The sequence below is a fragment of the Uranotaenia lowii genome, chromosome 2, assembly GCF_029784155.1.
Source record: "Uranotaenia lowii strain MFRU-FL chromosome 2, ASM2978415v1, whole genome shotgun sequence".
Classification (NCBI taxonomy): domain Eukaryota; kingdom Metazoa; phylum Arthropoda; class Insecta; order Diptera; family Culicidae; genus Uranotaenia; species Uranotaenia lowii.
In genome coordinates, this window is record NC_073692.1 from 306,736,688 (window position 1) to 306,760,804 (window position 24,117).

Here is a 24,117-nt window from a genome sequence, read left to right on the forward strand (position 1 = left end):
ATTCAAGTGGCAGACTGCCTTATCGATGAAGCCACTTATCCTCTTATCAGATGGTGGGTGATTTACAGCTCAATTGAAGTGTGATTCAGAATCACATAGGTGTTTTCGTTACTATTATTTATCTACAGTTGGTATTATCTTTACTCTCATCATCTCACTCTAAATATCGTCCTTTTTCTACTTTTTTCACTATAATGTAGGTATGTATATTTGAATGATCCATTAGCAATCAAAACTTTGGGAAAACAATTTTTCCCGGTGACACGCCATCTTTAAGCTTATTTTGTCAACTCTTCGATAAACTAGACTCAAGTTTGTATAGGATTTTTGGTGCAATTTGTTCTGTCAAAAGTGCATAATCACTGATTAACTTTTGTTTACATGTGTCATGGAATCAATTGTTCTATAAATGATATTTCCTGAAACTGATCTTAAATTTTACCTACAATTAGGACATTAAGTTGCAAAACACAGAAAAACTCTTCATCTACAATAGCTATCAGTAATCATTTTTTATTACCAGCAAATCAAAATTGAAAACTGGACAGTCGAAAAAATGCATCACTTTGGGTACCCAATTAGAAAATCCTACATAGTTGTGACTGATTTCGGCCGCCGGGTCCGTGAATTCCAAAAACGGTGAACTTTCGCCGTCTCTCGTCAATCTTACCGTTCCATCTTTGACGAATTCGGCGGTAAAGATGAACGGCTCCACTTCCGAAAGAATATCCGGAGTTTGAATCCTCTTCAACACGTGATTCGCGTGAGCCGCCACGTTGTGTCGAGTCTGGCGACGAATTTCCGTGAAACGATTAGGTCCGGCTCCAAGCACTGTGAATAAATATTTTAGCAGTTGAAAACATTTTGAAGGCAAACTTTATTTCAATGTTGCACACCTATTTCGTGGATAATGTTCTTGTTGTAGGGCATCGGCACTTTCGAGAATCGGATAACGGCGTCACTTTTTCCTACAACTCCAAACCGATAGAACGTTGAGTTCTGTACAGCACCTACGTTTTCAAAACGGTCCATCGGGATGAATTCCACCGGATGGTTGTAATTGTTCAAAGCATTCGTCTGCTTACAACCGTATATATTGTTAAATTTATTAACATATTTGTTCCCAAACACGAAAATGGAATTTGAAATAGCTAAAATTAAAACTAAAGTCACTGATAACATCACTGATCGCTGCATATTGAATGTTTTCAGCTAGAACGTTGAGTCTCAAATAAATTTAGAATATGAACCTCATCAGAAAAATCACCCAGGGATTGGTTCTTAAATCAAGGTCACTTCGTGGCATTGAAAATTAGACAAGTACTGATAACGCAATACATTCCGGTTTTTGAACCAAATTCTATAATACCAATATTATGTCTTATCAACCTTTTCCAACGGCACGTGATTTGTAGAGGAATCTCATGTTTCGCTCATAAAGTCCGGATCCAGAAAAGGAACAATACTTTTAATCTCAACAAGTTTGTGGGGTATTGACATTAGAAAACGAATTTCAAAAATAGCCGGCACATTTATTATTGCCTGTCATACATATCAAGAAAGCCTTCATTCATAGGGTTTATGATACTTTTGATGCCAACTAAAAATTTTGTTCCATCAGAACTGGTTTTCTAAAAAAGTTTATTTTTAGACGAAAACAACTCTTATGAGGAAACTTCTTTAAAATACATATCTATTAAAAATAGTCTTTCTCCAGTAGTTTCTGAAGAGATCATTATTAAATATTGTACAATAGGGTGTGTTCAACCCTCATTCTTCCAAGAAATTTTTAACTGTTAGAATGTCAATTTGAATTATATATTTAAAATCCAGTGAAAACTTATATTCAAGTGTCATAAAATCTGAGAAAACGCAAACTGACAAAAAACTACCATTGAAATTCTTCAAAATTCTGTGTTTATATTTAAGAATTCTTAAGATGCGAAAATGTCCTAAATCACTTCAACTTCCAATCCTTTGTTTCAAAATTAATCTGGTGTGACTTAACCCTCCAAAGCTGATCGGCTCAATATGACCCCAAGCGCACATTTCAAACCTCTTTATTGTCATTCCAATATTCTGAAGAACTGGGAATTTTGACAGACCAAGTATGTTCTATGAAAATAATGATCAAATTAACGACAAAAAATTAAAATTTGAGTTTTGAAAATCGGATCATGGGGAAGTAAAATACAGCTAAGCAAAGCCAAAATTTGATGTCGTTTTTTCAAAGTAAGATTTTTTTATACCGGAAGATCTGAGATAGCGGTCAAAACTTTCATTGGACCTTGACGATTTCAAACATCAATGAAACACTAAAATACAAAAAAGCTGTCAGAAGTTAAGAGTATTTTAGAAATAAAATTGATTTTTCAGAATTTTTACTTTCTGAACCAGTTTCTGATAACCTGGTAATACATATCAATTTTATTTTGAAATGTTGAGTTATTAGAATAAATTACCTACATAATGAATATAATAGGGGAGAATGAGCATAGTTGATCCCTGGGGATACTTGATTCCTTAGCTATATCTCCAAACTGGAATTTCGTAAAAAGATCAAATGTTCTAGAAAAATGTGCCAAATGGAACTAAACAGCAATGGTTGAAGCTCAAAAATTTTTAACACAATAAGTTTTTGGGTTATTGAACTTTGTTTGAAAAATTTCACAAAATGTGACGTGAAGATCTTTTTTCATCATTTTGAAATGTTCCTTACATGGAAATATTATAACAAAAGTATTTATTCCGATACATCAATATTTCGAGTGTAAAATGAACTTCAAAATATAATATTTTCAAAGCGATGGAAAACTCCCAACTTTTTTCAGCAAAAGTTTTCTAAATTGTTGATTTTGGGTACAATTGATCCCTAATATATGGGTACAAATGATTCCGGTATATTCTTCTTCTCAATGGATCGTGGTCATTGCTGATTACGAGATTACTAATATTTATCCAATAGCTAATATTCATCCATCAATTATCTGAAGAAAAGGGCTAAAATAATTGATTTTCTCTTGTCTATAAAAAATTGCGCCCGTAAGTATGCAATGTAATAAGGGTTTAGAATAAGCTATAGAATTTTTTTCTGACAATTATAGATTGTGGAATGAGAACAAACATGACCAAAATAGTCAATTAACATTCTATCTTGGGGTTTTGTTTGGTTTTTTTCCATGGGTTAGGGCTTCCTGCATAAAGGATCAAGTCTCCCTTAACTTCAAAAATATCGCAATTTTTTTACTCCCACGAAAATGCTTCTAGATCATCTACGGGTTGAAGTATCGTTCTAATTTTAGGAGCATAGAAACTTGAAGTTACACGCTGCCAGAAAATGTAAAAGAGTGCGAGTTCTTGATTTTCAATTCAAATATTCATAAGAAATTAGTAATGAAAAGCTGCTTTGAAATACTGTTTCAAATTGGGTTTGGCATTTCGTATCCTATTTGAATCATGTTTTTCGAGATCAAATGTATTTTCAATATTTTTATAATAGTTTTGGGAACATAAAAAGAGATAGTTTTTTTTTTATATATTTAAATTCGAAGTTCTTGAACTTTATTCTTACACAGAATTCAAAAAATTAAAGCTTCGAAATCCAAAATTTAAAAGTAAGATTCAGATCTTTGTAAATTTATATTTTTATCTTATTCACAATACAGACAAAAAAATAAGTAATTTAAATAGTGAATTTAAATTAAACCTGAACTACAGAATTTTAACAATAGATTTATGAATGAGGGCTCTATAAAATGGCTCATAAAATTCTGATCTGGAATCAGATTCGAAAATCGTTTTTTTAACACTTCAGATATCGTATAGAACTTCGAATACCAATTCAAAGCGCAACTTTTGAGTGTGCTACACTTCGAAATACAACTCGAATGGACTGAATTTTAGCGTTATACTTTATTTAACAAAATTGAACACAACTTTTTCTGTTATTTTAAAATACGTAGTCCAGGGGTTTCTGAGATATAGAATGCCGAATTTCGGTGTTTCTCGTCATAGATTTTTGGTGATTCTTAATGTGTTATGGCTGTCCCAACGGTAGATGCAAAACACGGTTTTCGACCACGCTAAAACATTTCGGCTGGCACCGGTGGCGTATAGCACAGTAGCACTGTTTTAGCACAGTTATCGATTTCAAAATTCCCAACAGTTATACGGCTTTGTTCCAAATTCATGCAAATTTGGAACAGGATTTCAAAATATTCAACAGACCGATTTAGTTCACGGTGAGAAAATTTTAGCCAACAATGATTTCTTTCACACATGTTTGGGTAACATTGGGTGATATAATAGTTTCTTTTTGAGATATTATTTGAATGTTTTTTTTCGCTTCAACCAGCCTATACGTAACATCAATTGAGAATAGATGTTAATAAAAACCATATCAAGTATAAATAATAGATGTCACATTATTCTCGATTTAATATCTATATATATAAAAATGAATTTCTGTCTGTCTGTCTGTCTGTCTGTCTGTCTGTCTGTCTGTCTGTCTGTCTGTCTGTCTGTCTGTCTGTTCCCTATAGACTCAGAAACTACTGAACCGATTTACGTGAAACTTGGCAAGTGGGGGTATTGGAGGCCGGGGAAGGTTCCTATTATGGTTTGGGACCCCTCCCCCAAACAGGAAGGTAGGGAGGGGCCTCCCAAACAAAAGACTATTTTTTGCATAACTCGAGAACCAATCAAGCAAATGGTATCAAACTTGGTATGGGGTGGTATTTGGGAACGGGGAATATTTCTATAAATATAAGATACCCCTCTCTCCTCTCAGTGTGATGATAGGAAGGGGGGAGGGGGGCTACCTTACAATTTTTCATATAACTCGAACACTAATCAAGATATTGGAACCAAATTTGGCATGGGAAGGTAATTTGATACGAAAAATATTTCAATGATTATTTGAGACCCTTCCCTCTTTCCAGTTGAAAGGGGGAGGGGCCTTTTTCATAGTTTTTTACATAACTCAAAAACTAATAAAGCAAATGGAACCAAATTTGGCATGGGAAGGTATTTGGATACAAAAAATATTTCTATGATTATTTCAGAAACCTCCCTCTTTCCAATAGGGAGATATAAAGGGGGGAGGGGCTCTCTTTTTAATTTTTTACATATCTCAAAAACTAATTAAGCAAATGGAACCAAATGTGGAATGGGTGGATATTTGGAAACGTGACATATACTAATGATTGTTTGAGAGTTTGAGGCCCCATCCTTCTTCCAGCGGGGAGAAAGGAAAGAGGGATGGAAGTTTCATACAATTTTTATTGCATAAATCAAGAACTACAACAGCAAATGGAACCAAATTTGTCATGGAACGATATTTGGGTACGTGGTGCTTCTATGAATATTTGGTATCCCTCACTCCTTCAAAAAGGTTGATGAAAAGGGGGAGAAGAGGTCTCCCTTACAATTTTCAGTATAACTGGAGTGCTGATCAAGCAAATTGAACCATATTTGGCATATGAGGGTATTTTAATATGAAAAGTGTTTCTATTATAAAATTGACGCCCCACCTTTTTTCAGCGAAAAGATATAAAGGGGGGCTTCCATACATTTTTTTTTTGCATAACTCGAGAATGATTAGAGCAAATGAAATAAAATATGGCATCAAAAAGTATTTTAGTACAAAAAATACTTTTATGAATATTAAAATCTCACCCTTCCATTCAATGGAAAGATCGGAAGGGGTAATGGTACTTCCTTTCAAGTTTATGCATAACTCAAGAATTTAGAACGTAAATAAAACCAAATTTGGCATTCAATGGTATTTCGATAAACATCATTTTGGTTTGATTTTATGATTATCTGACACACCATCCTCCTTTCAGTGAGTAGGTACATAGGAGGAGGGAGGTGAGTCCAATACAATTTTGTTAGAATAAGTTCTCAATTTATGGTAACGAAGCCAACAAATGGAAACAAATATGGCATGGAAAGGTAATTGGTTACGAGATATGTTTCTACGATTGTTATAGACCCTTACGCCTTGCAGTGTAGAGAGGAGAAGAAAGGAGGGGGTTCCATATAAATTTTGTTGTAGAGCTTAAAAACTTATCAACCAATATTTGATACAAGAGGATTTTTGGGAACTAAAAAAAATGGGTATGGTTATTAAAGATTACGATCTTCATTCAGCAGGTGGGTGAGGGAAGGACCGGGAGGGGGGGGGGGGGTTGTTTCCTATAAGTTTTTTTAGCATAAATCCAGAACATATCAAGCAAAAACAACCATATTTTATAAGTTGGATTGTTTGCGTACGATTAATTTGAGACCCTTCTTTTTAGGGCGAAGCTTAAAGAAACAGATTAAAATTATCAGATCTTTAACACAAATTTATAGATCAACATTCAGAATATAAGTTTAAGTTATTTTTGTGTTGCAATACGAAACTCCAGCTGCAACTCTCATATTATAGCGGTTGCTTATGAATTACGTCTTAATTTGATTTAAAATAATGCCAACAAAACAATAAAAATTTGAATAAATTCTGAAAATATCATTCGATTTTGAAAGGTGTTGCAAAGCACACCGGGTCAGCTAGTAATTAAATAAAAAGCTTTTCATTTGGGCTCGACAAATTAGTGAATCCAGTCAGCGTTCTAAAATTTAAAAAAAATAAACGAAAAGAAAATTTTAATACTTTTTTGATGAGGTAAATTAAATATATAATTGTTTATGTTTATTGTTTGTTCTATAATTTTTGTTTTATTTGAGATATTGAGAGATTTTTAGTTTCGTATAGATTGCTCGAAGTTTTCGTCAATAGCAGCATATTTTTCTGTATCCATACATAAATTTAGAAAGTGAAACAAGTTTTTGTCAAACAAAAATGTCGACAAATCAAAGGAAAATTTACTTTGACTTTGGGATAAACATTTCTCATTTCCTTTATCAATGTCAGCAATAACTTGAAAAAAAAATGCTTTTTCATTTCATTTTAACAAAACCTTTTTAAATTAATGTAATCCTGGTAGAATAGTTGAAATCATTGTTCGAAGAATATTCGTAGAATTAATTTTAAGACAATTAACCGTGAAACTCAAAACTTGCAATTTTTCTAATAAAATGGGTTTTTTCTTCTCAATTATTGAGTGTCTGCAATGAAAGTGTTTCCATTTTAAATTTGCTCCTACACCGGTAAGGAGTGGGTGTTTTAGCGGATTCTAAAATTTCAAATTGTGCTTAAACTGGTATACTTAAAACCAATATTTACGCCTGAACCGTTGCAGGTGCTCTTAAGATTGCTTGTCAATTCAACTTCCAGATTTCAATTTTATAAACAAAATTAGTTTGTAAACATAATTTAGCTATAAATCACAAATAAAAGGTAAAATTTGTGTTTTTTATATTTTATCCGCAAGACATTTTTTATTCAAAATTATCCACAGGAATTCTCACAGGAATGGAATTGATTCTTTACAAGAAATAGGGGAGAGTGGGGATACTTGATCCCCTTTTCTTATGTTCACCATATCTTTTTGGAAAAATTTTGCAACTCGCCGTCTTTGACATTTTCTGACAGCTTGTAACTTCAAGTGTCTATGCTCTAAAAATTAGAACGATACTTGAACCCGTTGATGAACTAGAAGCATTTTCGTGGGAGTAAAAAAATTGCGATTTTTCTAAAGTTAGGGGAGACTTGATCCCCTTTTGAAGAAGACTTGATCTTTTATTCAGGAAGCCCTAATCATTGTATAAAAATCAAACAAAACCCCAAGATAGAATGTTAATTGACTATTTTGGTCATGTTTGTTCTCATTTCACAATTTATAGCAGACTTAAGAAGAAAATTCTATAACTTTGTCTCAACGCTAATAACATTGCATACTTAAAGGCGCTATTTTTATAATAAAGAGAAAATTAATTATTTTTGTTCTTTTCTTCATACAAATGTTTGATAAATATTATTTTTTGGATAAATATTAGTAATTTCGTAATCAGCAATCATAATGATCAATTCAGAAGAAGAATATGCCGTTTGGAAGGGGGATCAATTGTACCCAATTCTAGGGGATCAATTGTACCCATAATCAACATTTTAGAAAACTTTTTTTGAAAAAAGTTGAGAGTTTTCCATTGCTTTGAAAATATGGCATTATGAAGTTCATTTTACGCTCGAACGATTGATACATTGGAACAAATATTTTGTTTATAATTTTCCCATGTAAGGAACATTATAAAGTGATGAAAAAAGATCTTCAAGTTACATGTTGTGAAATTTTTCAAACAAAGTTCAATTACTCAAACAATTATTTTGTTAAAAAATTTTTAACTACAAGCATTGTTATTTTGCTCATTTTGGCACATTTTTCTAGAACATTTGATCTTTGTAAGACATTCCAGTTTCGAGATATAGCTAAGGAATCAAGTATCCCCAGGGATCAAGTATCCTCATTCTCCCCTATTTACTGGTAAAGAAAAATCATCACTTGAAAATCCTGCACAGATTTCTATATTTTCCTATTGTATTGTTTGACATTTTTCACACATTAAGGGCACCAAAAACTGGCATTTTATGTTTCAGAAGCCAATAGACCAAATTCAGCTAATTTAATATAGATTTTGGAGTAACGGGAAGGTTTGTATTCCATTTTGTAAAATGAGGTTTCATTATTATTATTATCTCATATGAATTATGCTTTTTAATGGAGCATACTAGCGGCTAGCGAAAACACAAAATATCTCGTATTTGGTTCGCAATGTGATATTATTGCAGTTTTTTAGAATCAAACTTTAAACAAATATCATTAATTTTGTTCAAGATTGCATCAAGAAAATTTGACCCGAAAATCTGATGATTTTTATCTTTTAAAATTTTTGAAAATTTGATTCATTTTCATCAAAGGTTAAATTCTTTGAATTTGAAGTCTAGTTTGAACTTGTTTGATTTGAGTATAGGATAATTTTTTTTTCAGAATTGGAAGACTTTCCTAAAAAAAGCTTGTTTTATGCTCAAATCAACTAAGTTTGATCTACCAGACTTTTAAACAAATTCAAAGATTTTAGCCATTGATGAAACGAATTTTGCTCACCTCTTAGTTCAAGGACCAATTTTATAAAGTTACGATTTAATACGAAAACTTTTAATGTCAAAGTACTTGAAAATGAATAATCATATAGCAAGAAACATAATTTGTTTTAATTTTTTTTTTCGTATTGGTGCATTGTTGGGCAAAAAATCATAGATAAAAATCAGTCACCAAACCCCCAACAACCCCCCCCCCCTCCCCATGAGTCGGTTCTTCCTACGGCCCTGTTCTCAATGATCAAAACTGGTGCTTTCTCTTGAAACATCAATAGCGGCGCCGGCCACGTCCTAGTAGTCAATAGATAGAAAAAAAAATAAGAGAAAAGGATGAAAGAAAATAAACTTATGCTTTAGGACCGAGGTCACCTCTGCATCCTAGCAAAACACTTTTGGTGCGGAGGTGGGGAAAGGGATATGATCAAGAGACAATTTTGACAAGTGTAAAGCTATTATTGTTGAAACCTATTTCCCTATGCTTCTATTGTTTACTATCAGAATCCTATTTTTTTTAGAAAAACCTATAAAAATGTGATTGATTTAGTTTTTAGTTTTTAGCGCTTGCATCTTATTTCTGTGGCTTGCATCTTATTTCTATGAATTGTACTGTATGTATTCATGTATTAAAACTAGGGGTTTTCAAAGTTTCTTAAATGTTCCGCTTTTTTGGCTGTGTCACGCTTTTTTTTTCGAAAAATGTCCCGCTTTTTTCGAAACTATATGGCAAGCCCAGTTTAACCATCTTTGTGGCGTTCGTTACTTTGTATCAACAGACTTGCCATCTAAGCCATTCAAGATTATTTATTAACAATTCATTATTCAAAACTGCTACAAAAGAAAACTCTTTAATGATTTCACGTATCACTACAGAAGGGATACAATAGTTGAAATTTACAACTGTGTTCGTTAGTTTTATTCTTACACCTAAAGAAGAGTTGGCATAATTTCAATGCCGATGGGAGGAAACTTTATGCCAAAAAATGTATTGAAACGTGCATTGCGCCTAAGATGACATGATTGCCATGTGACTACCGACACAAATATTAGAGCTCAAATTCATCCCAAAAACCATAAATAAAAAAAATTGACAAAGGCAGAATGATCATCGAACTCAAAACAACTTTCTTAACTCCTCCGGGGTCGGATACCTTTACCTGGATATCGCTTAGTCGATTCATTTCATTTTGTTCTCGTCTGCATTCTGCCGCTTGGTCGATCTGGACGAATCTCCTATGCCTTGTGGTGGGATGGGGAGGATCGAAAAACAATGTTTTGTTTGGTTTCTTTGAGTCCTATGCAATGCGATTTCGCTTATCTTATCCATCGGTTACAAAGCTTACTATCGCAAATTTGGTATAGCATCTTGCGCCAATTTTTCAACACCCCAAAGATGTCATAATTGGAGTAGAGTCTGATTTGTGTATATTCTAAGAGCATTCTAAGACTTGGATTTTATCTATCAGAATTCAAATCTCGAGAAACTGATACATAAATAATATGTGAATGTTACTGAATCTTAACGACAATTGGAAACGTACGAATTAAGACAGATTTTTAAATTTTTAGTCAGTCGAAAATGGTTGTTGTGATTTTGGGAACAAGCAGTCTCTGGTTATCAGCACTCGCTACTCTCTATCATCATTATGTTTCATACACAGTAGCGCATAATAAATTGCGGATTATTTCGCAAAAACGATTGCACTTTCAACAGCAGCTTTCATTCGATTCGGTTGTGTTGCCGTGAAAAGTATCAAAAATGCATACTGCTCTCATTTTGATAGTTATATCACTGACGCTCGGAAGTTGTATCGTTTCTGGTGATAAATATTCCAATAAATTCAACACTATCTATGGCTGCAAGCAGACCGTTGCCGTGAATAATTACAACCATGCTGTGGAGTACATTCCAACGGAATATTTTGAATACACTGGCACCGGGACGAATTCCAGCTTTTTTCGATTCGGTATCGTGGGACCAAGTGATGGCGTAATTCGATTTTCCAAAGTGCCCATGCCCTACAACAAAAATGTTGTCCATGAAATCGGTAGGTTTAAGAATATTTTTTCAACATTCACTTTGAAAAGGTAACATTTCATTTCAGTGCTAGGACTTGCCAACAATCAATTCACGGAAATTCGTCGCCAGACACGATTCAATGCCGCTTCGTTTGTGAACCATCAGTTAACACAAATACCGACGCCGAATATTCTCTCGGAAACGGAACCTTTCGTGTTTGTCATCGAATTTGGGAAGAATGGAATCGTGCGGCTGATCAGAGACGGTGAAAAGGAACCATTTGTGGAATTTTCGGACCCAACCGAGGAAATCAGCTTCGCCTATGTGGGATTCTCCAACTGGGTTGCTAAAGTGATCTACTTCTTCGACTGCCCTGTTGCGAGTTTTGATTTGCTAGTGATTAGTAACGACCTGGGAATTCTGTAACATCAGTTGGAATACAATGTTAGATGAAGTTTGATTTTGTGAATATTTATAAATATGCTAATCTGGAGGGGAATAAAAACAACTCAAACCAAACCATCTCTATGCGTTTGCTAAACTAATAAAAGTTGTATTATGATTAATTATCGACCGTCATCATCACGCTGTAAAAGGCTTTTCGCCCTATTGTCCATTCGACATTAATTAAGCATGCGGCTGGCGAATTCTAAGAGCAAGCTGTAAGCTATCCGGAGAATTCTTAAGACCAAACGGCATCAGTTTAAATTATTATTTTTTTTGTAGAATCCAGAGGTAAAATGTAATGCACTGATATACTGAAACCTGTCTATTTTAACCAACACACTGAACTGTCTGGACTATATTCAAACGTCTTTTGAGTTATAACTCGTATAGGTGCTGACACTACGGGAATTTATCGAAACTAATGATGTTCTGATTAAATATCTATAGACTATTTATGGAGTGGCTTTTTCCTGGGCTTGAACCAATAACTATCAGCTCAGATGACTAGTGGTGTACCGGTTGAGCTATGGCTAAACCTCACTTTTTCCTAGCGGATGAGTTTTTTGTTTATAAATACACGGTTAAGCACAATCCAAAATATCGAAAAATGTTTTGGATCGTGTAAGTTCAAAAACTTATAATTAAAAATTAATATCTTACAAGTCGAATTCAATGAACAAATAAAAAACAAGCTTTTTTCCTGAATCCTTAGTGGACAAGAAATGTATTGTTCCAAAATACCATTTACAGTCAATTGTTAGTTATACAATGTTCTGTAAAAATACTGTTGTTAATTGTCTCACAACTTTTCTCTAGGACCTAAGTTCAGAATTTCCTAAAATAAGCTATCTAAATACCAAAACGATAACCATTAAAAGTGCTAACTTCAGCCCTCTTGCTAGTGCTTCGGCACCCGAGTCCATCACCATTCCCGAAGTCAACACATTCCGCACCATAGCCTCATACGGAGCGTGGGGTACGAATCTCAGAATCTCGTTAGGATCGCAGCACTGAGTGTAGCCCTGGGTAAAGTTCGTAAACTCAGCCTTAGCCCAGCCCGTTTTGGTGCAAATATTCTTCAGGCAGGGTGGCCTCAAATCGTCCAACTTGGCGACGAACGGATTGTTTAGCGTCACGAATGCAATACCGGCATCAAGTTTGGTTGATTTGATGATTTTCCAGTGCCACAGCGGAACCTGTGCCACTTTGTCTGCGAGAGATAAGGGTTGTTGCTTTTTATCTTTGTCGGGTAGGGTCATAACTTCAACGCCAGAGCCCTGGTAGGAATCCAGATCTTCTTTCAGCACCGCAGATATCCAGCGGGACAATTTTTCTACCTCGTTCCAGTTTCCCTCGTTGACAGTCTGAAAGAAGGAAAAAAAGGTAATTATCTAGCTTTACAGAGTGGTGGTATAGCTTTGATTAGTAAAATGCCCAGAATATAGAGATACAGGAGAAAATTGACGCTACACTCCGAAGGCAACAAGCGGAATTCTGTACCGAGCGATCATTTAGGAACACAAAATAACGCTACAAATAACACTAGAACAATCCAATGGATCCCAGGACTCGCTTCTGCTGGCGTTTGTGATTTCGAAAAGCATTTGACCATCTCAACGATTAAAACATCTGGACTGCACGCAATCCTAAAGAAAGTAGTCCATCTTATCAAAGCTCACTACGCGACATTTTCGTGCAAGATTTCGTACGATGGTAACTTGTCCAAACCAGTTACAATAACTAGTGTAGTGAGCCAATTATGTATTTTATTACCGCTACTTTGTCTCATCGTGATGGGCGAGATCTTAACTGGTTCAATCAACTGTAGACGGAACCGAGGATTCCCACGGAATCCATCGGCAATGCACCCTTCACCCAGTGCAGCCGCAGCCCGTGGCGTAGAGGATAGCCTTCAAGTCTTCTAAACCAGCGGGCATGAGATCGAATCCCGGTCACGGCATACATAGTACACTTTCCATAGGTTGATGGTTTTAGCATTTGTAAAATGCTAGCCATCATATCCTCGAAAGATGTACGCTTAGAGTTAAGAAAAAAGGAATCTCTTCGAGGAAACATCAAGTTTCATTGAGATCCTGTATGTGTTTGTGTTTTGCATCCTCAAGGGAGCAAGTTGAGATAGTGAAGTGCTTCCAGTATCTTGGTAGCCAATTTACGCCTGATGGTGGTACCAAAAAAGGACATCGCTAAAACTTCAAATGCGTGTTGTGGCGACGACCTGGAAACTCCAAATGACCTGCGGAATATGACCCACGCTTGGTAACCTGGCTGGCAAAAGGTGGATAATGTGCAACACGAGGCCCCATAGTGGTCATATCACTTCTTAACCACAACTCCTATCTCGAACTCCCCGTAGTACCGGCTGGGATGCAAGTAACCTAAGCGGAGATCGGGTATCCAACCTCGGCTTTTGTCGCATGCACACTGAGAAGGTGGCCTCACGCATCTGTTGCCCAGGTCAGGGGCGGCATGCAACAACAACCAAGCGTCTGTTCTCCAAGTCAGGGTCTATCTCGCAGCGAGCGGCTGAATTTGTGAAATGCGGCTAAGTCCAAGATGGCAGCCCTATCGCGGGATACGGACCTTAGGCTTGCAACCTACTGCTCCCGATTTATAAGATATATAACACACAAATTGGAACTTGGAACGTTTTAACCTTCGCCCAACAAAGCAAGCTGGCTCAACTTGCTTTAGAAGCTAGCCGCCTCAAGCTTGAAGTTCTGGGACTGAAAGAAGTCCGTTGGCCTAACACTGAAGAACACCTCACACAGTCCGGGCAAGTCCTGCTTTACTCTAGCATACACGAGGAGAAAACGCTACTCGGGAACGAGGAGTTGGTTTCCTGTTAAACCCGCAGGCCCATGCGGCCTTTATTAGATAAGAACCGATAAACGAAAGAATAATCGTAGCCAGATTTAGAACACGGGTTAGAAACCTTACAATCGTCCAGTGTTATGAGCCAACTGACGTTGCCGATTTGTAGGAGAAAGAGCGGTTTTACAGTCCACAGTGGTGTAGAATCAAGAATGCCTTTATCACGACGAGCCATAGTACTCTCGGTAATGTTTGTGGAAGAAGAAGTATATGGATTTCGGATGAAACCTGGAGGATGATCGATGATCGGAGAAAGGCGAAAGTCGGAATTGAGCAGGCATATACCGGGTCAGCCAAAGCAGCCGCCCTCGTTGGCTGAAATAGAAGCGGCAATCAAGAACATGAAATCCAACAAAGCGCCTGGAATCGATTGCATTCCTGCTGAAATGCTCAAAGCCGACCCTGCCTTGTCAGCACAAATGTTGCACCGTCTTTTCGCTGACATTTGTGATACTGCAACATTCCCGGCAGACTGGATGCTAGGTATCCTTGTAAAGGTCCCGGAGAAAGGAAACCTGACCGAGTGCGGTAACTGGGGAGGCATAACTTTGATATGTACAACCCTTGAAAGTACTCTGCAAAGTGATCCTGAACAGAATCCAGGAGAAAATCGACGCTACACTCCGACGTCAACAAGCTGGATTCCGATCCGGACGATCCTGTGTGGACCACATCACAACGCTACGATTCATACTGGAACAAATCAACGAATTCCAGGACTCTCTTCTGCTGGTGTTCGTTGATTTCAAAAAAGCATTTGACCGACTGAATCACGAAAACATCTGGGAGGCTGTACGGCGACGAGGACTCCTAGGGGAACTAGTCCATCTCATCGAAGCACAGTACAAGGCATTTTCGTGCAAGGTCTTGTACGACGATGTCTTGTCCAATCCAATCCCAGTAACTAATGGAGTGAGACAGGGATGTATCCGCTACTTTTTCTAATCGTAATGGATGAGATATTGACTGGTTCGATTGACTGCGATCGAGGAATGCTGTGGAATTTTTCAACAATGGAGCAACTGAACGACCTTGACCTGACAGACGATATTGTTTTGCTCGCCCAAACACACCCGGATTGCAGAGCAAATTCGACGACCTCACCGAAAGCTCTAAGGCAGCAGGTCTAAAACTCAATGTCGGAAAGACCAAGTCAATGGAGATCAAAACAGGAAATCCCTCCAGTTTTATGGTAGCTGGGCAACAAGTTGAGAAAGTTGAGTGCTTCCAGTATCTTGGTAGCCAGATTACACCTGATGGTGGTACCAAGAAAGTCATCGAAACCCGGATCATAAAAGCCCGATTTGCTCGATTTGCGAGTCTCCGGAACATCAAGCGCTTACGTCTACGAACGAAAATCCGAATCTTCAACTCAAACGTCAAATCCGTGTTGTTGTACGGTTGCGAAACTTGGTGCACATATGCGGTAACGACGCGAAAACTGCGAGTATTTGAAAAACGCTGCCTGCGGAATATCATCCGCGCTTGGTGGCCTGGCAACTGGATCTCAAATGAGGAACTACATCGCCGGTGTCGTCAAAAGGCGCTAGAAATCAAGATTCAGGAACATCAGTGGAGATTGATTGGGCACACGCTGCGAAAAGATGAAAACGAGATTTGCAGAGAAGCGCTTGAATGGATTCAGAAGGACATCGAAGAAGAGGCAGACCCAAAAACTTGTGGCAGCGAAGCCTAGCCGCTGTCGACTGTCGACTGTCGACAAGAGTCTTGACTGGGACCAAGTGCAGACGCTAACTCCGAATCATCAACCGCGGAGGTCTTTTACCACGGCCCTATGCACCGGAGGTTCGACGCGGGAACATTAAGTAAGTAAGTAAGTTGGTAACCTGGTAAAGCGTAGTTCTTTTAGAAATGGGACAGTTACGAATGCGCGTATCTCAAAAACCGTTCGTTTGATCAAAATACTTTCTATGAAAAAAATGAAGGTAATGTTATGATATTTCATGAAAAAATTTCAAAAAAATTATTTATCGTTTTTTGTTAGAGAAATTTTCATTTTATTCTTGGTATCTCCCATTGGCCGGCGCACACTTTTTTCAGTCATGGTATTGATCAGTTTTTCCAACTTATATTTCGTCAAATCTATATTTGAGGTGGCTTCACCCTCCTTCTTCAATTTCTGAAACTTTTCGGTCCAATACTTCTCTTTTAAAAAAAACTGGAAGCATTTTAGTGGATACAGTAGTTTCGAAATGATCAAATTTGATTATTTTTGACCACATTTTTGAACGGTTTTAACGGAATTTCTTCTGGCAAAATCTGACAATAACGAAGTAAAACCATCATAAGATTGAACTTGAAGTAAAATCGGTTAGTATAAATCGTAGGTTGCGGATGGTACATACAAAATGACTCTTTTTAGGCTTTTAAAAACAGCGAAAACCAAAGTTTTGTTTTGAAAATTTTTGTTTTTTTTTTCGCAGGAGCAGAATTTTAGCAAATCATTATAATTTTAACAAAATAACTAGCAAATACATACTTTTATATACTCGGGATCTTGCAACGAGCAGACATGGTATAGGATTCAAACGCTGGAATTTGTTAAAAATAGGATATTTCATAAGTTTTGTCGTTCATCAGAATTCATCTGTCCCATAGCCTCGGTACCGGCTTTACAGCTTAAGAGCTCTGGAACTAGCAAAAATTGGTTGTTTGAGGTTAAGTTTGAATGAGTCATCACTAGGCAACACTTTCAGCTTATCGGAGAAAATTGTTTTGGACATTTCACCGATCTACCCTTAGTTTTTCGCTTAGTGAAAATTAAAAATGCTGGTATGAGACTTGACTTCCCTGATGACCCTCAACCGTAGTTGCCGATCATGTGCTTCACTCCAATGCTTGATTTGAACTTTGTGGACACTATTGACAGTATTTGCATACTTATCCACCACAAAAACTCAGTAATTATTTGAATAATGAACGGTTTTGTCAGCTAACAATTTAATAATGACGAATTTTAAAGGAAACTGTGCAAAATTATTTTTTTCTTTTTCTCTTGCATCGTACATAATTCAAAAACGCGTAAATTTTAAATTTTGAAAAAAATAGGTCGAATAGTACTTTTTACAGGCAAAAAAATGGTGTCAAAATTTTGAATATCCGATAACTAGCAAACGAGCTATTAGCAAATGAAAGTGTCCCATTTCTAAAAGAACTAAGCTTTAACTGTATTTTGAATGTGGACTCGCTGAAGTCATCAAAAGGAGATTTTAATCAGAAGTGAAGATGGATAGATAGATAGAAGATAGAAATCTGTTAGATGTCGAAGAAGAGACAGGCCAAGAAGCTTTTTATGACGTAGTCTAGATGATGAAATATGAAATTATGTTGATAACCTTGAAGACGCTGGTTTTGGATCGTCAACAGTGAGATTTTTCATTTGGCTATATGCTTAGGACAATCAGTAGTAGTGTTAGCGACCTACCTTCCATTGTGGTACCGCATTCATGTAAAAAAAGCTAGCTCGTTTCCAGCTACGGAACACACCATCACCCTTGGGGGTCATGTGCCCCTTCGAAAGATACTGCACATCCTGTATTAGATACTTGTTTGCTTCTTCCTCACTACCTAGGAGAGCAGTCAAGCGAGTCTTTTGATCTGCCTGTTTGTATATGGCGTCGAAGTCAGGTACCAAATCTCCTTTTTTCCATACTGCGTTATCTACCGTTACTGTAGCTAAAATTTAAATCACATTAGAATTCAGGTGCAGATTAATATAATGTATTAAACTTACTTTGTTGAGCACCACTTGGAATTATGTGTTTCGTATACAACAGAGACTGTGTATCACTATGGAAACATGCATCAAAATACGTAATAAAGCGGTTGCCAAACACGGTTTTGAATCCCAGTTGATAAGAAATGCCTCGGCCCTCAGCACAAGTCCCAAGGTTTTGAAAATCACCGTCCACTTCCGATTTACATGTCAGATCTTTGGCTTCGTACGATTTATCTCCGATTTTGAACTTTCCATCCGACCCACACTGGCCGCTTGCAAGATCATTCGCTCCATCCAGTACAGTGTTGCCGGTACCGGCGCAAAGCAGAGAGAAATCTAGGCTGCTACGGGTCCACTCAAGCAGAGGGCCTTCCGGGTACCAGAGCTCATTCAGACCGTTTGCGATCCGAAGATAAACGGGTTCTCGATCAGGCAGATCACTGGTTATGTTCACCAAACATTGTGGTTTCTGGAAGCAAATGCACAAAATAGAAAAAAGTAACAAAAATTGCACTTCAAAAAATTCATTGACTTTTGACATTCTTTATTCTGAATCACGTTATTCTATAGAGACAGACAAACTTCAACTTTGAAATCGATAAACTAGTTTCCATTGATTGTAGTTCTCACCCTCCACTCGTCAGTCGCCTTTACAGTTAAGGCTCATTTACAGTTCTCGTGAAATTAAACGTGAAAAATCTTATTTCGCCAATAACTTAACAACGCGTCGAAACTAGGTTTTAAGGCATGGGGGAATCGATGAGGAATAGTTACAACTGATGTTTAACTTCCCAGAACTGTTTCTATTCTGATTTCCCCGCCATGGTGAATCGAAATAAAAACAGTTCTAGAACGGTCTGACTGGAATAATCATCTTTCAACTATTCCCCATCCGTTCCACCATGTTACAAACGCAAGTTGTGTCATGTCTTGGAGTTATTGACCAAAAAAGATTTTGTTCACCTTCATTTTCACGAGAACTATAAATGGGCCTTTAGGATTTATCGCGCTTGTAGATTCATAGGCACTCACCTTGCTATTTATCAGGTCCGCTTCACATTGTCGAATAGCATTCTTCTTGCGCTGATTGGATCCGGCAAGAGCAATCGTGGAAATCACAAATGCGAAAAGAACGATACTCAAAATGGTTACCGCCTTGTTGTTCAAGATAATATCTGCAATTTCAGGATGGAGACAGATGTCGTCATGTAGGTATTTGATATATGACAATGTAAATCACAATCAAGACACGTTTTAAAATTTGAAAACTTTCACGTTTGAAACACTCGTTTTTTTTTTATTTTGTGTCCTTTTAAATAATATACCAGCACATCAACGAAACGCTTACGAAGGAAACATTTACAAAAAAAACTCTTTCAAAAACATCTAAAAGTTGAACGTTAAAAAAAAACAAAATAAAAACTACCTTTAAGCTGTCCACAAGCTGCCATTATTGAGCTTTTAACCTAGTAAAATGTAGTACTTTAACAAATCCACACCCACGTAACACCATCGATGGATCGATTGCCTAAACTTTCCGATTTCTACTGATTGGCTCATCGCGCTGCTACACTTTTTCAGATCGCGCTCTCAATGGACCGTTCATTAGATACAAATATTGTCGATAAGAAATGAAGAATAAAACCAATAATATGGTTCAATAGATACTTGGCACACCGTTATCAGGGCACATATAACGATGTAGATTACGGTGCGTCAAATCTGCTTGTTGTGGGGTGATAAATGTGAACGTTACACGAATACTCATGTAAATCTTCAATGAACGATTTCATTTTTTTTATTTGGATTTTGAACCAACTGGTTTATTCATCTTCAGAATTAACGATTTAAACGTTTTTCAATGAAAGCAATACAAGGCTGAAAATGTGCCACTTACTCAAAAAAATGTTTGGAAGTCTACAGAAGGTATTTGGAGCTATTTTTGTATTTTTTTTCGGTTCAACTTGATAGCTAAGATTCCAAGGAATGCTACAATTGGATTCGATTTGAATTCATATAAAAAAAGTTCTATTTAGTTTGTTGAAGAATTTATAAATTGGATAAAAATGACGTCCAAGAAAGACGACCAACGTATCAATATCTAAAGTCAAAATCCAAAAAAAAAACACCTTTCTACACACACCTACAAAATTAGGGGTGTCAGGTTTTATAAATGAATGATTAGAAAAAATACGGCGAATTTAAGTTGACCACTTTTCGATCCAAACATCCTTAAGTGTCAAATATTTGGTTTGGCATTGAGTCAATTAGAGTATCCAAAGTTTTCTTTGTTCTTGTCGAATTAAAAATTGTAAATCTTTAAGATCCTGCGTTTCTTCACATGTTTGCAGCTCATGGACGGATCAAAACTTCTGATTAGCACTCTAGACACATCTAGCAAAGGTATTCCTAATATTTAAGAAGGATTCAGTGCTATATTAAGACCAAGCCATTCCGGAAAATGAATCCTTCTTTTCGAAAACTCTTCCATCCAGAATTTATTCCTCCACAATTCTTCTATTTAAGCAGAGTAAGTTTAGTTCCAGATTGAAATCATTCCGAGCTTAAACATATTTACATAAGAATAAACAAGCCTGCAATGCGTGAGATTTCACAAAATTAATTTTTCCCATACAAAGTTAGAGTACTCTAGTCTGTGTACTCGTGTCAAGAAAAAAATCCAATCAAAATTCATATTTCACAGTAGTATTGAGTGAGTGATACAAAAATAGTACCACTCTGTTATTTTCTTCGACTGTCATAAATGTTTTCTTCTACAATTTGTTTTGAATGTTTTAACGGATAATTAAAGCATAATTATACTTTTTTCAATGAACCATTTGGCTTTGAGGACCAAAAATATAGAAACGGGTTGCGAAACAAAAATTCCATTTATGTATTTCTATAAAACAAAAAAATAATCAAAGTTTTCTATGTAAAAGTGAATAATAATGCCTCTACAAACTATTTGAAGAGATGGCTGCAATTTTAGTTTTTATCAGGTTTTAATGTGTATTTTCGATTTTAATGTGTGTATGCGAGAAGAAATTCTCGCATACACGAAGTTGATATTTCCACTGTCATACTTCATCAAATTGCTTAGTATATTCATAAAATTGCTTAAAATGATGAAACATAGATTTTGGGTTTGAAGTTTAATCCGAAAAAAGAATCTGTCCATTCAAAAATGGAAATTTTTTATTAAGTAAAACATACTTTAAATATAAGTAAAATGCCTTAATAAAACCATTGGTAAATAAATAAATATTTTTTTCAGTTTCAAAAAGGGCTTGTGATATAGCTCTGTTGGCAAGTCAGTTGCTTCCTGAGCCGATGTCCGTGAGTTCGAGCCCAAGAGTAAACATCGATCACAGTTGTACTGGATATGTTTTTCAATGACTGTCCGCCAACTGCATCGTTGATATAAGTCGCGAACGACATAAAAATATTAAAACGACTATAATCGAAACAAAAAAAAAATCAAGTTTCAAGCCGTAGTTGGTGTGGCATCTTGTATGTTGTCTTTGCGTTCCCACCCTTCAATAATACCGTATTCGTTTTCACCACCCGAAAGTGTTGCACCATCCACGCTGAAAACGAGCATGAATCGAGTTTTGCACTCACCTTTGTAGGTGTGCGTGAAATCGGCAGTGTCAACAGAAAACATCAAGCTGTCAAAAATCCATTACAGCTGGTATTTGTTTTCGTTTGACTTCGAAAATTGAAATGAAATTTACTTTAGTTGATCATTGTCTTTTAAATAATATGAAAATTTTAGCATGAATTTATATATTATGTTGAATTGTGAAGATTTCAGATTTATTTTGCTTGGTAGATTCGCCTCTGGCTCTGATGATAACTGCAATACCGGCTGATTCTGGGCGGTCTATGCTTGCTGCTGCTGCTAGACTGCAGTTACCCCAGCTTGAAGGTTTCGGTATTTTTAACGTTTATTCCTCGCAAATCTCATCTTCGTTCGAGTACCTATTTCCGTTTTCAGATTACAAAAAAAATTCTTGGAAGTCAAAATGGCGAACTCGAATCACGGAAGTCAAGCTCCCAATGCGGGTGTAGTCTCGAACTACCGTTTTTGAAGAGCAACGGGTGGGAATCCGGGACTTGGTGCAACCGAGCATCGTCGCCCTAAGGCACAGCTCGAAGCTGGCTTGTAGCAGAGTAGCTTCGATGCAGCTGAACGCTTCCAACTTATAGGACCCTCCCGAACAAGAAAACTTTTCCGAAACGATTCCACCAAATCTTTGGATTGGCCTTTTTGCACTCGGATTTGCTCCTCTTTTTCGGCATCGCCTGGAACCGATTGCAGCAAGCCTTCTGGGCACATTTCTTCTTGGGAGCGTTGTTTGCTTTGGAACGTGCCATCCAGGTGAAATTCTCCGCCTCTGTTGGAAACGGCACTGGTATTGAATCCGGAACAAGTTTCCGTTCTTCGAAATAATAAAGAGAAAAAAACAGCACGAACGCAGGGGGATGACAATCCGGTTCTTCTTGCGAACAAGAATCTTTTTCTTTTTTCTATCCATCGGGAGAAACGTTTATGGTGTTTTCCTCTCAAAGCAGTACAGAGTTTAAAAAGTCAAAATTTCAACCAATGAGGAACCAGAATTATTGTTGTGTTAGTGTGCAATCATTCATAATTCTCTAGGATTTGACATCTAGTCCGGTTCCTTGTCAGGTTTGTTATGGGCCCACAAAATCGTGGGCCCGTAATTTTGATGGTTGTCAAAATCAATGACAAAGGATAGGGATGTCACCCCCCTGCTCGAACGCAATTTTGCGGTATAGAAATAAACCAACCAGCTGATATTTGTTTACATCGGGAAGCACGTGCTGTCAAAATTCATGATAGTATTGGTGAGAGCGCAAGCAACACCGAATATTTTCAGAGTGTTCCACCGTCCACTATATGGTGCACTACCAGTGGACTACTCTTCGTGAAAACGAGCATGAAAACAGCAAAAAGTGCACTACCGGTAGTGCCCCGGTGCACCACCACTTGAAAACGAATTCTCTATAAGTGTATGAGAACCCAACTCAATCAACGATGATGAGCAATCGCTAACACAACCGACGTTTGAAGAATCTAGTCAGCATTCAGGACAGTAATGCGAGAGTCTGGATTTGGATCTCAATAGGGTCAAGACCCGGGACTACACATTGTCGATCCATGCCCAATAGAGTGCCCCAAATGACCCGACTTTTGAAAAAGTTATGCGCTGCAGGCTAAAATTGATCCTAGGCCTAGTACAAGATCTCATGCCAAATTTGGGCCAGATCGGATCACGGGAAGGGGTCGCTCAACGAGCCTGAAGTTTGTATGGGATTTTGAGACATTTTGTTCGGGAGAAACATGAAAAACCAGTTTTTCATCAATAACTTTGGTTTCCGTCGGCCGATTTCTTTCAAAAACGGGTTTTCTTAAAGCCTAAATTATGAAAAACATTTCATCCGAAGACTGCATATCGATAAGAGTTAAGTCAAAAAAGTTATTGGACTTCCAAAATCGGCTAACTTTTTTTACGGTGGTATTCATCACTGCTGATGAGGCGTCAATAAGTTCGACCGCCCCGACTCATTTACAGTGATGAATACCATCCTTAAAAAAGTTAGCCCATTTTGGAAGCCTAATAACTTTTTTGTCTTAACTCTTATCGATATGCAGTCTTCGGATGAAATGTTTTTCATAATTTAGGCTTTAAGAAAACCCGTTTTTGAAAGAAATCGGCAGACGGGAACCAAAGTTATTGATGAAAAACTGGTTTTTCATGTTTCTCCCGAACAAAATGTCTCAAAATCCCATACAAACTTCAGGCTCGTTGAGCGACCCCTTCCCGTGATCCGATCTGGCCCAAATTTTGCATGAGATCTTGTACTAGGCCTAGGATCAATTTTAGCCTGCAGCGCATAACATTTCACAGGTTTTGAATTTCCCATACAAATTTGGGGCAGTCTAATGTCCAA

General features: G+C 36.9%; 2 protein-coding genes across 2 annotated transcripts; one reads left to right on the forward strand and one right to left on the reverse strand.

The window, feature by feature from the left end:
- Positions 1-10,763: 10,763 nt before the first annotated feature.
- Positions 10,764-11,593, forward strand: LOC129747460 (uncharacterized). Its single transcript, XM_055741699.1, has 2 exons — positions 10,764-11,088; positions 11,146-11,593. The coding sequence occupies exons 1-2, from the start codon at positions 10,800-10,802 to the stop codon at positions 11,484-11,486; spliced, it is 630 nt and encodes a 209-aa protein (XP_055597674.1). The 5' UTR covers positions 10,764-10,799; the 3' UTR covers positions 11,487-11,593.
- Positions 11,594-11,697: 104 nt separating this feature from the next.
- On the reverse strand, positions 11,698-19,701 carry LOC129747459 (uncharacterized). Its single transcript, XM_055741697.1, has 5 exons — positions 19,565-19,701; positions 19,171-19,313; positions 18,154-18,607; positions 17,845-18,095; positions 11,698-12,871 (listed from the first exon to the last, which is right to left on the reverse strand). Exons 1-5 carry the CDS (start codon positions 19,587-19,589, stop codon positions 12,353-12,355), a joined length of 1,392 nt encoding a protein of 463 aa, XP_055597672.1. The 5' UTR covers positions 19,590-19,701; the 3' UTR covers positions 11,698-12,352.
- Between the last annotated feature and the right edge of the window lie 4,416 nt (positions 19,702-24,117).